General features: G+C 37.4%; 1 protein-coding gene across 1 annotated transcript in view; it reads left to right on the top strand.

Moving 5' to 3' along the window:
* LOC131047878 (pentatricopeptide repeat-containing protein At1g26460, mitochondrial) overlaps positions 1-19,003 on the top strand; it is a 135,338-nt gene extending 116,335 nt beyond the window's left edge. The window contains exons 5-6 of the mRNA XM_057981686.2: positions 18,169-18,306; positions 18,421-19,003. Of these exons, the coding sequence (XP_057837669.1) occupies positions 18,169-18,306; positions 18,421-18,606 (324 nt within the window). The 3' untranslated portion in view covers positions 18,607-19,003. The remainder of the gene's footprint in view (positions 1-18,168; positions 18,307-18,420) is intronic.
* The last annotated feature ends 6,254 nt before the right edge of the window (positions 19,004-25,257 follow it).

Raw genomic sequence — 25,257 nt, forward strand, 5'->3', positions numbered from 1 at the left:
GACTTGGCCAAGTACTTAACGAAACTCGATGTGTGAGTTTGGTTGACTTGGCATGACAGGAAAAAGGACTTGTGAGTTTGTAGAGTCCTGCCTAGTACTTGATAAGTTCTCAAACTATGGAATTTACTATTATGTTGAGAATGACCCTTACTGATTTTTCGCAATTTCCTGATCTTTACAATACACTAATTCTGAGAAGTAGTAGCAAGTAGTGGCATTAACAAATTCCTAGTATTTTGGCAAACAAATGTCATGAATATAGCAGCGAAAGAACACAAATTTGTATTACCAGGGGTATAGTAACAGCAGATGTAATGAAATAACTTTATTATTGTAAATTTCAATTCTTAGCAGCAAATATTGCCTTGAATACAACTAGTGGTTTGCTTGCACATATCGAAAGTAGAAATTAAGAACAGAGGGTCAATCTGCACCTTGATAATTCACATGCGCAATAATTGATTGCAAAAGGGAAAAATGATATAGGAAGGAATGCCTGCTATTAGAATATTTAATTGTTATTTTTAGTTGTGTGTGTTTATTAATGGTCATTTAATTGGTGGTTATATTTTTAGAGACTTACTGATAGAATTGGGAGTTTCTATTTTTAGAGTTTGTTTTAGAGTCAGTTTGACTTTTGTGAATGGTTAGTCCCAATTTGGACAACCGCCTTGTCATTGCCTATAGAAGGCTTGTTATTCTTTCAATAAAGTGCGCTGTTTTTTATTTCACCTGCCTTGGCAAAGCACTAGGCATTTAGACACAATCCAAACCTCTGTTAATTCAAAGAGTGAATCGCTATCTCTGAGCTTTTGTATTATGGACTTCCTTTGTTGTATATTGGCAGTGAATGCGTCTGACTCTAAACTCATGCTATCTTGCAATGCAGACGGCTCTATCCAATCCTCCAAATCGTTCCATCAATGATTCTCTGGCAGGACCAATAAGCATCCATATTTCTGCCTGTTACCAGTCACGCTAATGAAAGCACTCCGCAATGAAGAGAATAAAGGTGTCGATAAACTCTGGGAATATTGAACGCTCAAGGAGAAATAGTCACGCCAGTGGTGGCTTTAACAAAAATAACCTTAGGCAGACTCAAAAAAATTATAGGGCAATATCTTAGATAAAAATGTCTTGCAGAAGCCACTTCAATATCATGTTGGGCTCAAAGGAATGTCCATGGCAGTAGGTTAAATTAAACATTTCATATGCCCGAACCTTAGAAGAGTCTTATTAAATTACAGATTGGGCCCACACAAAGTATTATTCCAATATCTCACTTCCGTGGAAAATTTAATCCTCAACCTTCAATAAACCTGCAATATTAACCCAAAACCATGACTTCAATAATAAATTGCACTACTAACCCGACCACAGCTTCGCAATATAATATCAATTCGCCAATCTTATAATGAAGCTTTGGTCCACAAAAATTAAAATCCACAACTTTACAAAAATAAAGAGCCAATATATAAAAGAGCAGTCAATATTTATGATCTGCCAGCGATATTATTTTTCAGACATATAGCCGACTATTCGCCATAGTAACATCTCCGGATAAAACATCCATTTTATTTCTGAATCAATTCACTGATTTAGTCTCCAAAGGAGACTTCACAAATTTGCACAGATGTAGACTCCATCACCAATCCACCCCCTTTGGAAGAGTTAGGTTTTCGTCCAACCCTTCTGTCAAACTCCTTAAGGTTTTCGTCCCCAAAATCATAAATCATAAATCAAATCCAAAAGCATGCATTACTCCATCTAACCAGCCTCCTTATAAAGAGCTCTAGGAAACATCTAGAAGATTAGGTGGACTTAAATATTTGTCATAGCCGGTTATTTAATAAAGTGACTTATTTTATTATTTTCACTTTATTTTATAATTAAACTAATTAATTAAAGTCATCCTTATGAAATAAATTTAATTTTTTGGACAACTTACTTAATTAATTAATTTAATTAAATCACTTTATAAAAATTTGGGGACATTACATATGCCCTTTATAAGATAACAGATAAACTATAGAATACCACAATATATTATTCTACTTTTTCTGTAAATCTTGGTAACTGAAAGTGACGTAACAAGTTGGGCTTTCTACTCTATAATTCAAAGGATATGAAAACCCAACTACTAAATAGACAAACTTTACAACCAACATATAGGGATGTTAAGTTGGATGGGTACTGTTGTGACCTTTTCACACATCGCCCCATTGCTAAGGTGGACCCCCCTCTTTTTCGGCTTTTTGCGTTGTTAGGTTAAGTTTTTGGCTGCTTAGTGGACAATTTTGTGTTTCTCGTGCCCGAGTCTCGGAGTTTTGATCATGCCTAGTGCCGTTTAGGGTTTTTGAAGTTATAGGATCAAGTACGTGAAAATTGATATTTTAATGATTCTAGTTTTGTCTAAGTGTAGACCCCCTTTTGGAGTGTTAGCGTGTTTTTAAATGTCTTTGTCGGTGATTTTAAGTGCTAAGGTGTTTTAGACCTATTGGAGTTGTTTTCTCGCTCCTAGAGAATTATTCAAGATGATTTCGCACTTTATCCCGATAGTTTTCCTTGTGTTACGCTCCAATTTCTGATGAATCTGCCTAAGTCCAGTTGAGTTTTATTAAGTTTCAGAGTTTCTAAGTGGTTTTGAGTGGAAAAATCATCATTTTCCGGAGTAAAATCCATATTCTAAGGGTTAAAATGTCAAAATTCCATGCTAGAGGTGCTTTTCCCCTTATATTCCTGACTACCCATGGTTTTCCCCACTCAAAATCCGAACTGGACATGGATTTCCCCTGGGATCCATACTTGCTTCATTTCGTTTTTCCCTTGGAAGCCTTAAAATTTGACTAAGTATCATGATTTATCCTGACTACCCACGTTTTTCCACCAGGGAGGTATGGACAAGGTTGCTGATGATGTTTGCATTCATTCCACACCTGGGTCGATTTTCCACCAGGAATTTGTGACAAGTTTTTAAGGATTTTTGTCCGAATTTTTATCTAGACTCGGCGATTTTCCACTGAGAGTGCATTTTATGATTTTGAGTCCGGATTTTCATCCAGACTGAGGTCGATTTTCCACCAGGGGGGTTATTTTGGGTGATCACTTAATTTTTGAGTGGAATTTTCATTCCAGACTTGTATCGATTTTCCCTTGGCCCATTTTATGCGGGTTTTGATGAGGATTTTTGTCCACACTGAGATCGATTTTCCCTTGTGGGGAAATTTTTGGCATTTTAAATGATTTTAATGGGATTTTTTAATCCCTACTTATATCGATTTTCCCTTATGGCTCAATTTTTGGCTTGAATTGAAATATTTTAAATAAATGAGCTTTATTTTAATTGTTTTGAAATGATGATTGACGATTATTGAAAATTTAAAAACAAAATTAAATAACTTGCAAAGAGCATTTAATGTTTTTACCCTTCTAGAAGCAAGTTGGTTTTGCCAAACAAGTATAAGAACGAGTTTTTTTATCCCACATTGCTTGTGTGGTAAAAGTGAGAGGCAAAAGCAAGCATAAGAGAGGAGTCTCCAGCATTATTTTATTATTAAGTTTGCCAGGTGTCTCCATGTTTGGCAATTTTTCTCTCTTATTGGCGTATTTTGGCGAAGTGTTGAAGTGAAATGTTTGATTGAAGGCCTCCATTTTTTTTCCAGCTTGGCAATCCTCTCCATTGCTGCCATTGAGGTTTATTGCCTCCATTTTTTCCAGATTTTCGGTTTTGGAAAGTCTGCCATTTTTGGTGAAAATCATGATTTTGTGAAGGGTGGCGATTTTTGGTGATTGATGAACTTTGGCGATCTTTCCACCATTATTGCTTGCTGTTCCAGATTTTAGTTGCAGATTGTTGGCAGATTGGAGGTGCATTGGAGACATTTTCCAGATTTTTCAATGATGGCGCCATAGCTGGAAATTACGATTTTGATTTGGCAAGTGTTTGTGCCATTATTTTCGTGAATTCCCTTCACACTTGGTGGCTGCCATCACTCCCTACTTGCTGATGTGTTGCAGATCTGAGTTTATCCTCCATTGTTGCAGCTGGTTCGACCTCCATAGCTGGCTGGAAAATCAATTTTTAGACTTATATCTTGTTCCCAGCTATTTTGTGCCTTGAGCGATTTTATCCGAAGGGCTGATTGGAGGCATTCTCAATCAATTTTCAGAGTTATCTTCCATTGTTGCAGATCTGAAACTCCATTGTAGGGGGGCTGTCCTCAGAAAACAAATTTTTCCAGCCACCTACCTACCTTGCGATTTCACTTGCGAAGCATTCTTGCTTCATTCCAGAGTTTATTTCCGAGTATTTTATCATTCCTAAGGGTGCTGGTATGTCTGAAAACTTCATTTCCAGATTTGTCTTCAGACTAAGTTTTCATTTCCATCCCTACATACATGCTCAAATTTTCTTATGTTCGCCTTGGAAGGTTGATTCTCATCAATTTATGCATATCTAGGTGATTGCAACATGTTTTAAAAGTTTAATTTTCAGGTTGTCTTCAGATTTTGTTGACCTCCATTGTTGACTACGGAGGGTGTCCTTAGACATATTTTGTGTGAAAACACAACCTTTCACACCTTTCCTTAGTCACCGTTGATCCGGTATACTCCTTTGCACTTTAGTTTACACAATTCCTAAGTATAAGGAGGTATTAATGAATTTCATAAAGGGTTTTCATACCCTAATGTTGTCACATTTTAAAGCTAATTGTCAAGATCTACCAAGAGTGTGGACTATTTTCTTGACTTCATGCTCTAATTAGCTTAAAATCTTTAGAAAGTCAGGAATTCTATTAAGAATATTATTTATTTTCCTAAGTTCTAACTTCAAGCTTCGTATAGGTGCGATGTTGAAGTCCGGATTTAAGGAAAGGAAAGAACAACAAAAGATACTGGAGACTGGATTCTATCCAGAATCCAAGTTGTCATCCAGATGGAAGGAGATCGCAGATACAAACATGCATTTCCTGAACCTCAACTTGATGCGACAACAGATGTTCGGAGTCGGAAATCAGATTCCTTCCCCAGCATATGTAAACATTATGAAGAGTGGTATTTTTCATGCCGCTGGATTTCCACAATCCATACAATGCAGTGAGCTTATCCTGGAGTGTGCACGATGTTATGATCCTCGCTCGCGAATGATCAAAACTCCTAAGGGCGTTGTTATTGCCTACCTTGTTGAGGATGCTATTGCTGAGGTGTTCGAAATTCCACGTGGAACAGATATGAAGGATGCAACTAAGGATGAATATAAAGAGCGGTACACGAAGAAGATGGATGCGTGTAAGAGTATGATAAACAAAGAGTGGATGATTGAGCCTAGGCTTCATCATTCCAAGGCTCCCAAGACACTCATGTGCACAAACTTCAAAGAGGAGTATAGTGACTTAGTATTCCTGCTCAACAGAGTGATGGGGATGCCGCAGGTGCAATATTCGATGGATGGATGTTCTATTTCATCCAAGATTGTCTTAGAGGGATATTGTTAAATTGGTCTAAGATCATAAGTGACAATCTGGACTTTTAGTTGAGGAATGTAGAGCGGTCCAAGTCATTCGCCATGACTTCCTACCTGGTATACCTGCTTGCATGGTTTGTTTCATACAAAGGATTGATATGCAGAGGTGAAGTCGGGAATGGGCAAGGACAATTCAGGAGTCATGAGTGCTATCCCCAGCTGAACATGTATAGAATTGAAGACTATAAGAGAGTGAATGATGTATTCACAATGTACATCACGCGGATGTTGCAAGGCGAAATCCACAGAAGATTGTCCAAGGAGGCAACAAAGCTAATAGAGAAATATGGATCGTGGTATATTCAGTTTCCCACTTTCACGTACCTTAGGATTCATGGGTTTCAATCCAAACCCTACAGGCTTCCTAGGTATCCGTCCGACAGAATGATCTTGTTGGAAGTGGTGAGACAACTTCTAGAGTTTGATGCCATTCAAAGAGAGAAGCATAGGACAGACATAGCATTCCCTATTTTAGTTGGGAAGACATTGGAGGTTTGCTAGTTTGCCTTAGCCTCCAACACTGCAAGTGAGGAGCTTGCATTCTATCAATTTGCAACCTTCAAGAAAAGAGAAAGATTTGATCCAGATAAGAAAGTTGTAAGGATCAGGGGAGAGAAGTTCATCCACAAGATAGACAGAGAAGATTATTGGGCCGACCTAATGGACGAGCAAGCAGTGAAGAGACGAATGTGGTCTAGAATGTCAGTGGATTTCATGAGGAAGTGTGGACTTTTCCTCATTCCTGATCAGGGGTTAGATGACAAGGATCATACGCATCCACAGTATGAGAATGAAATGAAGGCAATCTTATTGCCTAATTGGTCAGAATCAGAAGAGATTGATCTGAATGTGTTGATGAGAGAGGTCTTGAGTTTTTCCTGTGCATGGGTAGATAGTCAAATGAATAAGTTAGTTGATATGGGTGTTCCCTTCACTTATGAAAAGATGAAGCCGAAAGAGTCTGCTTCCGAAGATGATTAGAGGACTATCAGTGATGTCAGGATTCATGCGGACGAAGAGAGTCAAGCTCCCAAGAGAAGGAAGAACACGCCAAGAGGAGTCAAGGCCAGAGGAAAGAAGATTGAGGATCTGAAGAAGAAGAAACAAAAGACTGTCATTCCTCCACCTATCATTCCTTCACCACCTCTCAGTGTCTCATCAATTAAGGTAATTGACATAACAGAGCAGAATAGGGAAACCCAACAATGTTCCAACACAGTGATACTACCAGAGAATATTCGGGAGTTACATGCCACAACGACATCTGCACCACCAAATGAGAATGACGATCAGCCAGGATCCCCTATTGTCCTTTTGGAGGTTAGTTTGGGAAATGAGATATACGATTTATCTAGGAATAATCCTGATGATGATGATGATGTTATCTCGGCATTGAGAGGGCTTGATCAAGAGATGTGTCTCGACGATGGCATGGAGATGGCCACTATTCCTGATTGGCTGATGACAAGTATGGAGAAAAGTAAGAAAATGATAGAGGTACAACCTATTGATAACATTGATGATTACCTAGCTATGAGTGCTAAGGAGAAATAACCCAAGAGAGTGGAGATTTTGTCGCATATAGCTAGAGATGAGATAGGAATGCGGATTGCGCAGGTTGCTGTTCCTATTGCAAGCGTGACAACGGACATTGCTGCTCCTATGGATTTCCAGATTACTTCAGTTTCCTTTGGCCGTACATCAAGAGAGTAAGAGTTTCAGGAGGTTGGTGATAACCTTAAGGCGATCGACGCAAGGTTAGATAGAGAAATTGAAGAGAAAGAAAAGTATAGAGAAGAGAATATCAGACTTAGAGAGTATATTGGAGTTATAAGGCATGAGAATCCCACCCTTATTTCCCCTATTGCAGTTGACCATGGAATACATTCATACTATGAGGTAGCGAGAGATACACTCTTTGAGGTGGAAAAGTGGATTGAGAGTGCAAGAAAGTAGGCAGATGATTTCCTTACTTAGTTTGTCTAGGCATATGATAGGACAACTGGGCTCGTGTTTAGAATCCAGTATTTGGAGGGAGTTTGGGAAGAATTCCAGCCTATTCAAGAGAAGACTATTCCACGCCTCAAGGCTTTGAAGAAGATTCCTAATTCCACCCCGGTCAGCGAGAACATTGTGCACAGTGGAGACAGATACGATTTCCATGGCTGGTATTGTTCATTGGCCGTGAAGAGATCAACTTATGAGAACGCCTAGCTGAGTTGTATGGAGATGGAGGAATTGATTCAAGACATTTAGATGAAAATCCTTGCCTCAATTGAGGAATTATTGGGTGTTGATGTTAGTGATGCTAGTGGTTTACACTTAGCCGAATTAAGAGACAAGATGAAATTTATGTATTTTTGCCAGTTGGACTCTTTGAAGAAGAGTCAGGTAGACGACTTGGTCTCTTTGTTGATTCATGTTCATAGTTTGCAGAAGCTCATGCTAGATTGGGAGAACTTTTTGGACGCTTGCTTGGATTCACTGGACGTGATTGATTTGCAGCAGGATACCTTGCCTAGCATTTCCATGGAGGAGTTAGATTCAGTATTGGCCAGATTCTTGGAGTATGCTAGGAGAGAGAGATGCAGGGAGGAATCTTCTAGAAGATTACCTATTTGATGACTAGGTATCTTTTTATTGGGCCATATGTTGGTGGCGCCATTTTTGATGTAAACCCTAATTAGGGCAATTCTAGGGTTTTGTTGACATGATCTTGGCCGTTGATCTTGTATCAATCTTGGCCATCCATTTTGTAAGAGACTCTATATATACCTCCTTGTCTCTCATTTGTAAGAGAGTTTTTGTAGAATTGTTGGTGTATGCTATAGCTATTTGAATCTAAATCATTGTTCAATTGTTGGTGATTTTGCTCTTCAAATGTTGTCTTTGCATTCATGGTTCTCAATTCCTCCAAGTTAGATTAGAATTTTAGTTTATAATTTATTTTCATGTATGCTAGATTTAGTGAAAGATTTGTTGAATATATTTGTGTGGAATCCTTAATCCATACCACTAGCCTTCTTGCGGCTGGTAAGTGCGCCTTGTGTGGTCAATTGGAAATTTGAGTAAGCTTAACTTCAATTATTATGCAACCTTTGACAAGACGAGCATCAACTTGGATGGTGTCAATGTGTGATGGTAATAGTCTGAAAATCCTTAAGTAGCTCGTGTCAATACCTGTTTGTGAGACCTTGCCTAGTTTGATTCCACTAGATTTGTTCATCATTTCCTACATTCCTAGGCCTAGAATAGATTTCCTGAACCCTATTCCTTTTGCCCATTTTTTTAGTAAGAATTAAGTCCATAGCTATATTGTTAAATCCTAAGTTGTTAGTACACATATTCCGCATTTTCATGATCGAAGAAGATAATCCTAACATTTGCGTAAGTCCCCAAGTGAACACAACAATTCACATTGACCATTGAGTTACCCACTCGTCAAGACCTGACATGTAGAAACCTTGGAATCATTTTAGTTGATCTTATCCTTAGCATTTGAGGTGATTTTGTTCAAGAGATGGTAAATTACCTTGGTATTTTATTCTGTAATGTTATGTGCATAAAACACACATCAATAGGTACCTAGCAACATCTTTGGGTGCATCTCGTACATGATGTTGAATTGAAGTATGGAAGTTAAAACACATTAAATGCATCTAAATTTAAATTGCATTATCTAGGTGCTTCATTAACAAGGAGTACATTGGGTGGTAAGCTGCCTTATCATGGACTGAGATTTGAACTTGGGGCTTTGGACATACAAAAATACCCAATTGCAATTAGACCACCATTAGTTGGACACCACAGTTTATTATTGTTGGGATTAGGTGTGTTATACACCTTGCAAGTCCTAATGTTTTGATACTCAATTATTTATCAATTTGTTGACTTTGTGCCTTGGCCATTATGCCATGTGTAATTTAGTTTCTTTTTGGCCTAGGTTTGGCTAGGGCACAACTCAGGCGGCTTCGGAACAACTGATGTAGTCGGGCCATCCCTTGATTCTAGCAGCAACCTACAAAGAAAAAAAAACAAACAAACACTTTTTTCAGTACTAAACCTACATAAAATGACATTTAAAAGCCTTATTGATCTAAGTGCCTGTTGATGTGTCTTCTGTACACGACCAAACATGGAATAAAATACCTAAAGGTACCTTATCCTCTCTTGAACAAAGTTTCCCGATTGCTGAAGATCTCGCTGAAGGATCAGTCAGAGTAACTCCAAGGTTTTGATATGTAGGTTCTCTACGTGTGGATAAGCTCTTTGCGGTACGATGTGATTTTGCTGGAATCACAAGGGGACTTACTTTCGACGACCTGAACGTCTGATTTGCTTTGGATATTACTAGAACGTGGAATTTCATCGACCCTTGATTTTGAAAAAAGGAAAAAGGATAAGGGTTGGAACGGGATCTATTTCTAACACTAAGAACGTAAGAGCAATGAATGACCTTTGATGAAATTCTAACTAAGTCTTGCTTTGACATCCTAGGATCATCTCCACAAGATTAGTGCGATCTTCTGAGGAAAGCTTTATGATGTTTAGATCACCGCTACAAGCATGGACATCGTCAAGTTGATGTATGTCAATGAAGAAACGATAATTGAGTTTAAGCTTAAGCTGAGTGATTCCAGTTGACTACGCAAGGCAAGTCTACAATCAATAAACCGCTAGTAGTATGGATATACGAATTTTACCATTGATCATACAAATTTCTTCCATTCACCTAATAACATGAAATCAAATTTGAGAAGTATAGAGACCATGCAAATTGTTGAATCGACCCATAGAATTCACCATTTCTTCAATGAAGTTTACAAGTCTTTTGCAACAATCAAAGCCTTCTCTTTCTACTCTACTCTAACTATTTCCTACTCTCAGACTGTTCCCTATTAACCTTTACAAATGAGGAGCTAGGGCTTTATATAGAGAACCCTTTACAAATAGACGACTCTAATTGACTTAGAACCAATGGCTAGGATTACAAGATAGAAACCCTAATTAGGGTTTGTTACAAAAAACTTCCTTAGCCAATTAGAAAATTACATTCCCGGAGCGAGGACCAATAGGAAGTAGGGGTAGGTACACCGAAGTTTGTGCCGCCTACAATAAATTAGGTACGTTGAATCTGGTCATGCTGAGGTGGACCAATCCGATCGGAGGAATGATGACTGGGATGCCACCTTGTCTAACGCTTGTGACTTGGTTGATCCTTTTCCGTCTCTGACGTGATGAATGATGTACTTCCTTTGCTTGATGAGGCTTCCTTATTGTCAAGTCTTCCTTCTCCAGTAGCATATCTCGCCTTGAAGTGCTGGCAAAGCCTTTCTTTGTCATCATGTGGTTCCTTAGCGTGGCGAAGTGAAGGTTTTGGCAACTTCTTGAACACCTATAGTTTTCCAACGTTTCAAAACACCTTGAGTCCATCTTTGTGCTTTTGGAATGTCCTTGATGAGGATGGACTGGAATAGGTCGTCCTTGTCCAGGCTTGATCTTCTTTCATCTACAAAATAAACCAAAGGATGATTAAGCACATATAACATATTCATTTCAACATAGCATTTTCCACCTTAAATCATTAATGAGAAGACATCAAAATGGAATTTCGCTCAATATCCTCTCCAAGGACAGGCCCTATAAAAATTTCGCTCTGGACCCTTTGGATGGGTCAAGAGCGAAATTTGCATTTTAGCTCAAATTTCATCATCTCCCTGCCTTGAACTTCTCTTGACCGTTGAATTGCTTTCTCCTGAAGATATCATTGATTTGACCCCCAAAAAGACCAAAAAGAGGATTTCGCTTTGGACCTAGGCCAAAGACATGACCTATTTAGAATTTCGCTCTGGACCCTTTGGAAGGGTCAGGAGCGAAATTTGCATTCTTGGCTCAAATTCTTCTCACTTTGTGACCATACTTGCTCAGATACATGTCTATGGATGCCCTCAATATCAACCAACACCAAGTTTGATGCAAAATTGGAGCAAAATGGAGTTTTTTAAGGATTTCGCTCTGGACCCTTTGGAAGGGTCAGAAGCGAAATTTGCATTTTAGGACAAATTCTATCATGTCTCTACTCCAAAATGCCTTCCAAGGCAAGCATACGCTATTCTTCTCTTCACCAAAGCCTAGGAATCCACAACTTGACCTTCATCATGAGCAAATTAGGTGAAATTGAGAATTTCGCTTTGGACCCTTTGGAAGGGTCAGGAGCAAAATTCTTGACTTGCTTGTTTTCCTTCACCAAGGTCTATCCTTTTCACTCTCTATACTTGGACTCTCATCTTTGGATCCCTCTCCCATACATGCAACACTTGCTTTACCCTCAAAATGGCTAGAAAGGAGAATTTCGCTAAAAATCATGGCCAGGGATAGGACCTATTTAGGATTTCGCCCTGGACCCTTTGGAAGGGTTAGGAGTGAAATCCTTGTCCTAGCTCAAAATCTTGGTCATTGGTGGCCACAATCCATTCCAAGGCATGCCTAGGGGTCCCTCCAAGCTCAATCTACCTTGATCCACACTTAGCTTGACACAAAAATGAAAGGAAAAGGTGGATTTTAGGAATTTCGCTCTGGACCGTTTGGAAGGGTCAAGAGCGAAATTCTAGTTTTGAGCACATTTCTTCATTCTTTCAACTCCAAACCACCTCAAAAGGCAAGGACACGTCACTCCACACCTATCTATGCCATAAAAACCAAGAACTTGGCTTGTTTTGAAAGGGAAATAGGTGTCCTTCAAGAATTTCGCTCTGGACCCTTTGGAAGGGTCAGGAGTGAAATTCAAGATTGAGGCTTGATTCTTCATTCCCTTCGCCCTCATTCACTTCCTAGGGCAAAACATGTTGATTTACTTCCAAATACTCCCAAGGAACTAAGATCTTGGTCCAAACAAGGAAGAAATGGGTGTGTTCTTGGAATTTCGCTCTGGACCCTTTGGAAGGGTCAGAAGCGAACTTCTTGATTAAGGTTGATTTCACACTCCATTGCTTCTCTTTGCCTTCAAGCCTGATCAAACTCACTTTTCCTCACAATAATCAAATCCATCTGCCATCCTTTTAGCTCAAAACAAGGTCGTTTTCATCATTTTAGGCAAGATAGGGGGTCAAACTGAGGATTTCGCTCTGGACCTAGGCCAAGGACTGGACCTATAGGGAATTTCGCTCTGGACGCTTTGGAAGGGTCAGGAGCGAAATTCTCCTTTTGGGTTGATCTCTACCACTTCATTGCCTCAAACCTCTTCTCAAAGGCAAATATGCATCAAAGCCTCCTCAACCATGCCTCAAAAATCCAAAACTTGGCCATATCAAAGAGCAAAATAGAGGAAAAGTGAATTTCGCTCTGGACCCTTTGGAAGGGTCGGGAGCGAAATTCTCATTTTAGGCTCATTTTCACGTTTTTCCTCCCTTCTTTGGCTTGGATATAACTTATTAGGCCCCTCCTGATCATCCTCCAGTCCAAGTTAGCATTCACTTCAAGATTTTGTGAAGAAAAAAGGGTCTCATATGAATTTCGCTCTGGACCCTTTGGAAGGGCCAGGAACGAAATTGAAATTCGCTTTGGACCCTTTAGAAGGGTCAGAGCGAAATTTGGCATTTTGGTCTCTCTGTCAGGATTCATATATGGAATATAACATTTAAGTATAAGAACATCTTTCTTCTTTCTTATACTTTAAGTTACATTCCATATATATTGTCAGGATGTTTGAGAGTGGTTTCGGACCTCCAGGAGTTATAATGCAAAATCTAGTTTTTGGAGGATTCTTCAATTTTCCAGACTTAGTCAAATTTCAGGATCAGGATGACATTCCAGACTTCATCACTCACCAATTTGACCTAACTCAGATCTTCAAAGATGATATTCACTCACCAAGCTTCATTGACCTCCTGAAACTCAAACAAGACACTATTAGCAACAAGAGCAAGACTAGGCCTAAGGGAGACTTTCAAAGAAACCCTAACTTGGAGCACATGCTGACTCCCCCTAGCTCAAGTAGAGCTTGCCATCCTAGTGATCCCCCTGGTGACACTCAAAATGCAAAGGCTATCAGACAAAACCCTAAAAACCTAGAAAGCAAACCCCAGAAAGTTTAAAAAGTAGGGGTCTCCATTTGCAATGGGGCGATGTGTGAATACGTCACAATAGTGCCTCAAAAACTTTCATTTCATTAACACAAAAGACAAATATATGTTGTCATTCCAATGTATCATTTTTCATTCTTAAAAGTAAAAACATGCTATTTTTTGTGGGGTAAAATATTGCAAAGGTGTAAAGTGTGCTTAGTGCCATGAAAACAATTAGCTTGCACCAAGGAGGTTCATCAATCATGGTAAGTATATTTTTACAGTTTTCTAGTTTTTAAGATTTTTCCAAGCTTTCTCGTTTTTTAAACTAGCTTATTGGGTTTGCCCCCTCAGACCCTTGGTCCTCGTCTGGTCCGGGTCCTGGGTTCGGGTCTGGTTCGGCTGTGGTTCGGACAGGGTCTGCTTTCCACAAGCCAGGTTCAAGCCAAGTTGAACCCAGGCGGACCTAGTTTGAACCAAGTTGAACTCGGGTGGACCCAGGTCGAACCCGGGCGGTTGACCAACCCAAAAGACATTTTATGTGCAAAATTAATTTTTTTTTGAAATCCACTAGTGAGAAAGTGAAAATAAACACTAAAAGTGACTTCTAAAACATAAACTTGGCTTATTTCTCCTCATTTGTGTTGCAAGCAAAATTTTTTGGCTAGCAAGTTGAAGAAAGGGTGAACAAAATTTGGCTTCCAAGATCAAATAGGAGTTGAAGACTGAATTTTGAAGCTTCAACAAGTGTTGCAGCATCATTTCCAGACATTTGCAAGCTCCCATTGGCAGCAAGAGATAGGTTTTTGAACATTTTTTTCAACTATTTTTGTTTCACAAATTGTCAAACATGAAACATTAATTTTTTTTCATTATTTTGTTTTTGTTTTTGATTTTGAATATGTTCATATTTTTTTTGCCATAGGAACTAGAATGGCATCTATGTCTTCCTCCATTGGCACAAATGAACGATCAAAACAAAGAAATGATCCAAATTCTCCCCTATGGAATTATGTTGACATTATAAGACCACTTCTAGGAGGTGGGGGATTCCGTTTGAGATGCCAAGGATGTGGTATAGAACGTAATAGTTCATTTTATCGGGCGGTAGGCCATTTGTGTGGTATAAAAGGAAGAGGCATCAAAAAATGTCCTGGGAAAGATGGTAAACCTATACCAGATGAGACGGTGATGAAATATATTAGGGAGCATGAGGAGGCAGAAGAGAGAGAAGCCCACAGATTGAATCAAACCGCACCAAAGAAAACAAGGGGAATGCAAGCCCCATGTAATCCCGGTGTTGTAGTAGAAAACCACCCCTTCTTTTCCACAGTTGAACCTCAAAGTGAAGCACCCTTGACACGCAAAAGAACAAAGCGGCCTTTAGAAACCGCATTTCAAAATGAGAGTTGAGATATTGCTTTCCAAGATGTAGCAAGGTGCATATATGCAATTGGGTTGGCTTTCAATGTTGTTCCCTCCTCATATTGGAAGCAAATGTTGAAAAGTGTTAATGAAGCTCCAAGAGGGTATAAGGGCCCAGGTTATGAGAAGGTACGTGGAACATTATTGGAGAAAGAGGTGAAGGGGGTTGGAGATGCATTGAAACCCATAAGGGACTCATGGGCTGAGACAGGTGTATCAGATGGATGGAAAGATTCTAAAAATCGTCCCTTGATCAATGTCATAGCGGTGTCCCCTAAAGGGGCAATGTTTTTGAAAGCTGTGGATTGTGAGGGCCAAGTAAAAGATGGCTAATTTATTGTAGATATTCTCATCTCTGCCATTGAGTTAGTGTTACAATGTTATATAAATTTCAAACACACACACACACACAAACGCACAAGCACGCACATACCAGACACACACACACACACACACACACACACACACACACACACACACACACTGCCGTCCCCTGTTCCGGGGAAAAACCACCCCAAAAACCCATTTCCCCGTCCCCCCCATCCCAGAAACTCAGGGTAAAATAGTTTATATTACTTTAAAATGTATTATAGGTTGTATTTCTTTAATAAATTTCTAGCGTGCCCTAAAGTTATATTTCAAAATTTTAAAATTAACATGAATCAATACAAAATGGTTGTCAGTTCTAGTTTAGTGGGCATAGGAACAGACAGGCCATTCAAATTTGATCTGCTAAAATACCCTCGTTTATCAAAAGAAATAAATAACAAATTTTACGTGTTTGAATAGCTTTAAATGGGTACTTAATATTAGTTAATGCTTTTTAGGATAAAAGGATAATGACAATTGAATATTTATGGGACATACCATTTCTATTGCCTAGAAAACAGGGATGGAAAAGTCAAGCAGATGCAGAGTTGTCAGGGTTAATAAATCATGTTATTATTATGTGGTGATCAATGCAAAGCCCATCAATAGTTTTTTGACATGCTTTTCAAGCGGTGGTTGTTTCTATATCTATATTCAACTGGAATAATGAAGCTATACAAAAGTTTACATATTTCTAAGCCCAATTATATGAGACTCTTTTTTGGATTGATAAACATTTTTTGAATTTTGTTGTTGCTGTATTTGAAGCTGAACTTGAGACTCTTATTTGGATTGATAAACATTTTTTGAATTTTGTTGTTGCTATATTTGAAGCTGAACTTGAACTGGCTGACTCAAATTTTGACTATAATGAATGCTGTTTGATTGTTTTGCCCATGCTAAAGTTTTTTTTGGCTGTAATAAATCCAATTGACTCATGTCTGCTATTGTCTCTTTTTTCCTTTTGTCTTTTTTCATTAATTGAATATTGAATGGTGTGTCAGATTAACTTCAGGTCATCATTACATTTCAGGGCCAATAATTCGTCAGATATACTTACTATTTGGAAAGGGTATCAGATAAGTTGGTTGGATCCTAAATTAGTGAACTAGAACATAGAAGAGTGTGAAGGGGCAAGTGTCTATGTGAATGTTTTAGTGACTGTCCTTTATCCTAGCCTATATGGTTATTTCATCAGCATTTTCCAGGTCTCTTTGAACTTAGTATTGTTCTGTGTGTGCACGTATTGTTAAGGGGAACAATTTGTAATGGCAAGAGATGTATTTATTTGATTTTTTCTTTTCAACTTGTCTCGTGTAGGAGGCTGGGTTCATTACTGTGGTAAGGTGTTGACCTAATACTGTTAGTGAGATGGCCAACACTCTTGTGGGCAGGTATATGCATCAGTAAGCTGGAAAAGACAAGAATTCTGAAGCATGTTCATGGGAGATTTATATCCTGCTTCATATCATTTTAATGTCCATTTATGCAAACAATATGGAGCCAGTAATATTACTTGTAAAAGGTTTGTTTGGTTGATGACTGATTATATACATAGGGTCTAAGCAGTGTAAATATTGGTGTTGAATTACATTACTTCATATATTATGAAGGTACAACAAATTGTTGGATTCCCTAGCAGTAGATGTATATTGCATGAATGCATGCTATAAGATCATTATTAAAAGCTTACTGGCTATGCATATGTGGACGAACCCATGGAATTTGTCTGGCAGTGAACAATATAATTAGTATGCCTGTTGCTGGGAACAAGACCCTGTTTCTAAAGTTCTTTGTCTTGCAATAAAAGTTTGAGTCTCTATTTTATTATTTGCATTGCAACATGGCTTAGCTCAATTCAAATGATTTCCTATTGTAAGCGACTGAATTCAAGTACTTGAATTTTATGTGTGCATGTTTTTTTTTTAAACTGATGCTTCACCTAATATTTCATGAATCTTCATCCATGTAAAGCTGTCCAAAATTCCTGTTACATTTGATTGTGATGAGTTTTTAAGTCACAGCTATGTACCCTCTTAATTTCTATTTTACTCGTCCTTTTTGGCTATGGCAGGCTGCAGACCTCAATCTCATGTGTCTGCGTGGCGCCTTTTTTCTCTGGTTTTATGCCTTTCCTAGCTAATATATATGTTAGTGTTGTTCCATGGATGCTTGCACGTTTTTTTAATAACAAACTAAATTTCTAGTGCAAATATATGCTCTTTGTTTGTGTCTGGATACTTCTTTATTCAAAAAACTAAAAACATGTACAGATGTTCTACAATGTTTTCTGCATTTCATTTTGGAGACAATATGGAACTAATAATTTAAGCATATCGATCTGCAATTCCAACACACTACGCCAATTGCTGTGGTAGGAAAATTCAATTACAGAGAAAACAATTAGCAGAAGAAATTGAGTAGTTTATAAAACATTATTAGCCATTTGATCTTTGAGTATTTTTTTCATTTAGCATTACCTGGTTTTTCCTGCAATGGATTTATAATGACAAATTAATTCATAAGGTTTGGTTTTGCAAATCAAACAGAATATGCAATACATTCTTACATTTTGATCATAAATTTATAAAATCAAAACAATGAGGCAAGTATATATTTAGTTTGTAATAGTAAATGATTCATGTGTTTTGAGACAGCAGTGTGCAGCATGCACCTTAATATCAGTCTCTCAGCTCTTGCAAATGCAGTAATCTAGATCAAGTGTATTCTGATTAACCTATTTTGTTTCCAAACACACTTTAATGTTTTATTATTGCCATGATGTAGACATTCGAAGCAACAAATGTATTTGCACACATGACAAGCTTGGGTGTCAAGCCAAATGAGAAGTCATATTCCCTACTGGTCGATGCCCATGTTTTTAATCGAGATACAAAATCTGCTTTGGCAGTGGTCAATGACATGGTATGTGGTGTAGCTTAATAGATCCAAGTTGTTTTTTAATTTACTTTGATGTCCATGATTGGTTATTAGAATATAATATATAATTAATACAAAGTTTTGAAATGATATGTGTAGATGACCGCTGGTTACACACCATCAAAAGATACTCTTTGGAAAATCAAAAGGCGTTGTGTTCGTGAATTTGATGTTGAAGGGGACAACCAAGTTCAATCTTTGTGCCAAAGACTGAGTTATCGGATGACTAGTGAAAGGAGGAGGGAAATGCTGTTTGGACTTGACTACAGCACTGAATTCGTTTAGTGGCTTACTGAGCATACAAGAAATAGATATACAGTTTCGGACTACAGAAGTGATGTTGGAAGTTAAAATGGGCAGAGTAGATTGGATTTTGCACTCTTGCATAGCTAGATGATTTTCTTTCCATTGCTTTTGTTTTATAGATGAAGCCCTATCAAGTATTCTTTCTTCTCTGTGAGCTGCCTTGCAAAAACTTGCATAGCTTCAGTAATTCTTCCACAAGAACTCTTGACAATGAGAAAATTTAAAATGCAATTTTTTGCATTTTTGAAATAAACTTGATGGAGCCCATTTGAGGTATCTTTCTGTGTATCTGAGAATGGTGAGAGGTATCTGGAATTTTATCTGCTCTGTATGTCCAACTTTGCATTTATTTTGATTTTGGCTATATGTTTTTTTTCGTTTTTTGCAATAAAAAGATAAAGTGTGATAATCTCTTTTTGGCTTTAATATAAGCAGAAAATCATGCTCATTTTTTAACAAAAAACAGCCTTTATATTAAAAGGGTGATGCCAGCTTACAAAAAGCCATAACCTTTATGAGATTAGAGGGTGGGTAAACATGCAATAACACAAAAAGGTGGACACCCAAGATATCTTGAGTGCATAACAGCACTATGAAGTATTGACAACATTTGTGGATCATAGAGCAGCAAAATAAAACTAGAATTGTTAAACAAAAGAGATTGTGAGTCAATATGAAGAGATATTCTCTGCTCTACATGGCTCAGCAATATTCTCCTATAGTCTCCTCCATGTATTTGCTTTTTCCTTGCTACTATGAGTTGATTTCTAAGCTGAAGAAGATGCCTTTTCAATGGGCTAAAGACATTTGAGAGTGATGCACGAGGGTACTAGTTAGAATATTTAATCTTTACTTAGCTTAGGTTTATTTGTATTTAGTTTAGGATATTCCTTTGGAATTCCTACATGTAATTTGTCCTCTAGTACATGTGTGAGGACAAGTCATTTCTTTTATTTTCCTTTATTAAGGAATATTAGATTTCCTCCATAAGAGGATGTGGACACATGGCACACACATTTTATGAATGGTGGCATTCATAGATTTGGGAGTTACTTTGTAACTCCTCTCCTCATCTCTATTTAAGAGATGTCTCCTCTCTCATTTCTTCTTAATGACAATATTGTAAAGAGCTTCTTGCTCTCTCTCTCACTCTCATTTTTTAGGCATTGCCTCATTCATAATATCACAAGGGGTTTTTCTTTGCTTTTCCCCTTTCAAAAGTTCTTGTGCCTCTTTCTTCACATTTGGGTGATTGCTCCAAGGTTTTTGCATTTCTCTTGGTAACATTTACTTCATCAATAAACTTACTTGGATTTCATTTTTCTTTCCTTGCTCTTTCATTTCCTTACAGTACTTGTTTCCACAGTGGTGATAGCAATAGTTGGTTTTTCCTGGCTACTTGCTTTGTTGCCTCATTGAGCTGCCTTGTTCGCTTCTTAGAAGTTAGGACTGACTCAATTACCTTCGTACAGTTGAGAGAGTCTGCAATGGCTAAAAAAGAGAATTGACACAATCCTCAAACACTACATTATTTTTCTGAATGAGAAAAACACACTCAGATTGCTTATGGAGGAGACTTATGATTTTCATAAGACTTTGTTTCATCTTTTGCTTTTGGCTAGATTTCTATGAATTTGGTTAGTTGTGAGAATGAGTCTCTTAGCTGATTAATTTGATTCTGGATGGCCTCAGAAATTTTCTAATGAAGGACCAACAGACTTTTGTATGTTTTTTGTTGAGGAGTAACTTGGGAACCTCCATAACTGAGATGATGGTTAGCAATAGAAGTAGAGGAAGGTAGAGGCAGTGATGCAGGAGAAATCCAGGGATTGATATGGTACAGAGGATGGAAGGGAAATGTGTAGGGGCATTCTGGGAGAAGGCAGAATTAGGCCCAAGTTAGTATATGATTTATAAAGGGAAAGAACCAGGGGAAGTTGTGTTGGATGGATTCAACATGAGCAGACTTAGGTATCAATGAGGCTAGACAGTTTGTAGACATATAAGTGGAGCTTAATTAGCCCACAAATCAGTTCTCACTATCTAATAATGCTCATCTACTGCTACATGCCCCCAACTCTGTTTGAATGTATTTTGGATTGTTTCCAAAGCGGAAATGTGCCTTCTTATACTTAAGGCATCCACAATTATGTCTTATTTCCATTTAATGTACTTGACTACGTAATTACATGAAGAAACTCCGGCCATCTACTTTGTTAAGGCTTTATATTGGGTTGTGTGAAAATAAATTTCAGGCTTCCCAACAAAAAATGATACCATTTTGCATGCATTAATTATTGTAGCTACTTCTCCTTTGTTTAGGTATAATCAGAGAAGCCTGATACACCTCTGCCCCTCCTTGGCGCGCATATCCCCATATTTATATCCAATACGACATGGATACATGTCAGGTATTGTACCCACATGCCCAAAAAACCTTGATTTTCCAACCTTGCCGGATACTGTGTGATTTGATTTTTTTGAGTTTTTACGTTAATCTTCCTAAACTTAATTTAAAAAACATCAATCATGCAAATTTTTTTATTTTTTTTGTGTATAAACAAAACCTACACCGAACGAGGAAGACACATAAGTATTTTTCTATTTCACCAACCCATTTTTTTTGAGTTATTTTCCAATGCAAGTCTACTATTTTTTGCATACTGTAAATTTAAATCAACTTATGATTATGTATGTAGCAGTAATGTGTCTATATTGCTTTTAAAGTAATGAAAATCTTGTTTAATAACTTAGAAAATTGTGTTAAATGTGTATGGGTTTTTTTTATAAATGTCATATGCAGCCATATCCATATTGAGGGGTCTTAAAAAATGGTCATATCCATATCTGTATCCTTATCCGTGTCCATGCAACTTTTGGTATAATCCATCTCATTATTCTTAATTTTTTGTGACTTATAATCTACTTCTCCACTAAGAGCACCTGTCAAACCATCACTAGCCACTGTAAAACTACCATTCAGGTATGGTATGCAAACAAGTAAATCTGTGCCCAGTTTTTCTTCATGAAATTGAAAATCCTCCATACACTTTTCAAATCATTCAAACTTCTTACCCTTACACTGAAGAAACATAATGGGGTTTACATTCTTAGAATAACCTTGCATGAATTGTCTATTTTTCCCTACCCATGAAATTTCATCTTATGAACATTCTTAGATGCAGGGTTTTTTTGTAACATTTCCTACCCTTATTGGATCTATTAAAATATGATTATCTAAAATATTCTGCTAGGTAATGGATCTTGTGCTCAAATAATCAGCATCGCATACAACTTGTGTTCTTTCAATGGTTGGATAGCCAATCTCAATGTAGAGATGTTCCTTATCTTGTGAGTAAATAAAAATATCATCACAAATTGAAGTAATAATTAAGCATCATATTCATCAAATTCTTAGTATAAATAGTAAAACTTTGATTGTTTGTACATGTTTGAATGGTAGTTTTCAACATATTACCCTTACTCCCTATATTGGTGAGTGATAGATATTATGGGAATTTTCTAAAACATTATCGATTCATTTGATCAAAGAGATTGTCTATCTTTGGCACTGGATAATTGTTTTTTAATCATTGTTTTGAGAATCATGGACTAATCATTGCATAATCAAATAGCAGCGTTGTTTTTTTAGCCAAAAATAATGGTCCACTAATAAAACCTGTCCAACAATTTCTGTAATTGGACCTCAAGCTTAAGGAGCTTCCTAGCAGACCTCTTGTATGGTACATTGCACGGGTTATATTCCAAGGAAAAAAATTGATCAGAAAATTGAATTCAGTGAGCTTCCCTTAAAATACATCTTGAAATTCTTTGAAGAATGGAAACTCCTTAAATGCGGGCACTTTTTTTTTCTTCGGTATGTGCCCTTCTCAAGTGCCTGTTTTAATTGAATTGTAGACTTAACAAACTTATAGGCCTTCTCGATCCTTTTATTAACATTGGTTGGCATTTATCCTTTTAAATGTTTTAATCTCTGATGTAGGAGCATCCATGTGTGGGAGGGGATTTCAAGTTTCAAATTTCAACTTTTTAGTAGGTGCTGGATTTTGAGTGTTTATGTCCTTTTGACCAGCTCATTAAAGGCTCCTAAACTGTAGCAGTGGGGAATCTGGACGCCTATGTGGAGTGGAATGGTTTTTTCTAAACAGAGCCACTACTCATGAGGAGTGGAGTCCCTAAAAATTGTCAAATTTTAATTGGTTTGCAATTAATCATTAGGGGGGTGCCTCTTTTCAAGCTAGGCCTAGCATTTCTTGGAGAGCAGATTTTGGTGTGAGTTTTGAGTAAGAAGCGTTTTCATTGGTTAAAAAAATGGAAGAAGTAAACTTACAAATTTCGGCAAGAGGGAAGAGCTGGGTGTAGTTTTGTTTTGAGGGTTGGAATAATTAATTTTGTTGCAAGTGTAAGGAGATATTTACAACAGCATATTGGCTGGAGGCATGTGTTTTGGAATTCTACAGAGAGTTGATATTGTATGTTGTAGGTTTCAGAGCCAGAGATGTTGAGAAGGAATGTGATTTTTGAATAAAGAATTTATGTAGCTTGTTTCTTATGTGTACTTGCTATTGTAGATCAATTTATTTTCAGCTTTGAATACATATTTCTCAGCCTTGGAGGCTACAATTGATGTATTCTTAGTTTGAGGAGCTCTTATAATGATATACTGATGAATTTGAATGAACATTGCATGTGTTCATTGTGCATAATTTAAATCTATCTCACTGTTCATTGTTTTGCATTTGATTTGGTTGTATAAGTTTGTGTGTTAGAGGGTTATCTGTGTATACAACTCTTGCATCAGTGGTATCAAAGCAGGTTGATCTTGAGTGTGTGAATAGACTGCTGAAGAGAGGCAGTTTGCATCAGGATTGTGATTGTAGTTTATAAGAAAAATGTTTGCAAGAGGAGCCCCATGAGGTTGGGGTATAGGTAGCATTTGAAGTGGTGGAAATCCCCTAGACACTGTTCGTGGTGATGATTTTAGAGCCTTGAGAAGGCGAGTAGAAACTTTGCAAGAAGAAATTTGAAGAGGTTTTTTACGTAGAAAAGAACCTAAAAGTGAAGATGAAGCAATTGAAGTTGGTAGTCAATTAGAAGGAGATGAAAACATTGTAGCAACAGTAGCAAATGATCCTTTAATTGTTGCAATATCAAGGATTGGTAAGAAACCCAAAATGGAGGTTTCAACATTTAGTGGAAACTGGAATCTAGAAGAGCTCCTAGATTAGATAAATGAAATGGAGGAATTCTTTGAGTTTGAAGAAATTGAAGACCTAGACAATGTGAAATATGCAAAAACGGATGAAAGGAAATGCTTCTATTTGGTGGAGAGAAATCCAATTAGAAAGAGGAATAAGGGGAAGATATATGATTTCAAAATAGAAGAGAATGGTAGAAAAATTGAAGAGGCAATTCATCCTAGAAGATTATGAACTTGAGTTGTTCAAGAAAATGTAGAGTTTGAAGCAAGGAACCAAAACTGTGAATGAGTACACAAAAGAATTCTACAAGATCCTGATTAGAATTGGTTATGCAGAAGCAAACAAGGAGAAAGTAGTTTAGTACTTTAATGGTTTGAAGCCAATCATTTAAGAAGAGTTAGCATTGGTAAGGATGTACACCATAGAAGATGCATACCAATTTGCATTAAAAATAGAAGATATAGATTAAACGAAAGATATAAAAACAAGCAAAAAGAAAGGCGTAGATCATATGAAGAGAACAATGAAGATAATTATTAAAAAAAACCAGAAGTTTGAAGACCAAGGCAACAACAAAAATCTGAAATTTGATGATCCTACAATCCTAGAGAGCAAAATTTCAAAGGAAGAGGAAGTTACAAAAGTTTTGAATGTGGAGGACACAAAGCGAATGAATGTCCATAACATGTAAACGTAAGAAAAAGAATTGAAGGCATAGCATGAGTTAAAAATGTTAACGAGGAAGTTGAATCTTCACAATTAGAGGATACTGAAAATGGAGAAGTGTTCCTCTTGAATGAACCTGTTTAAAGAAAGAACATGTTTAGAACAAGATGCAAGTGTTAAGACAAGGTATACAATGTCAAAGCATGTTTAAATTTAAGAAATTCCCAAAAGGGGACATTACAAGTGGTATCAGAGCATCTTTCCTACCATCCTGTGAAATATAGTAAATGCAAACATATCAGAGAAGGGAAAACAATATGAGTGGACAATACTATGGGTATTTTCTTAATACAATATGTAAAATATGCAATGGTATCCAATAATATAATGAATGCTGGAATAAATAATCAATGAATGGCAATACAATCGATGGTGTCATTACCGTATAATTAACATTTGAACTATTGTAATAATTTGTTAAAACACGGAAGGAAGGATGGCTTAGATACGTAAGAGGGCTAAGGTCCACCTTCTAAGTAGACCACCTATTGATGACAAAGTCTGCAATAGGCCAAGAGGGTTAAGATTCACTATTGGGCTTAGATTGGTGAAACTGAGAACTCCGCTATGCTATCCATATCACTCCTACAGTAATATTAATTGGGGTAAAAGCATGATCAGGAGGATAAGACCCACACCATGTTAAGTAGGCCAAGAGGGGCTTAGCATGGGTTGGTTGGGC

Source organism: Cryptomeria japonica, chromosome 3 (assembly GCF_030272615.1).
Source record: "Cryptomeria japonica chromosome 3, Sugi_1.0, whole genome shotgun sequence".
NCBI classification, from domain to species: Eukaryota; Viridiplantae; Streptophyta; class Pinopsida; order Cupressales; family Cupressaceae; genus Cryptomeria; species Cryptomeria japonica.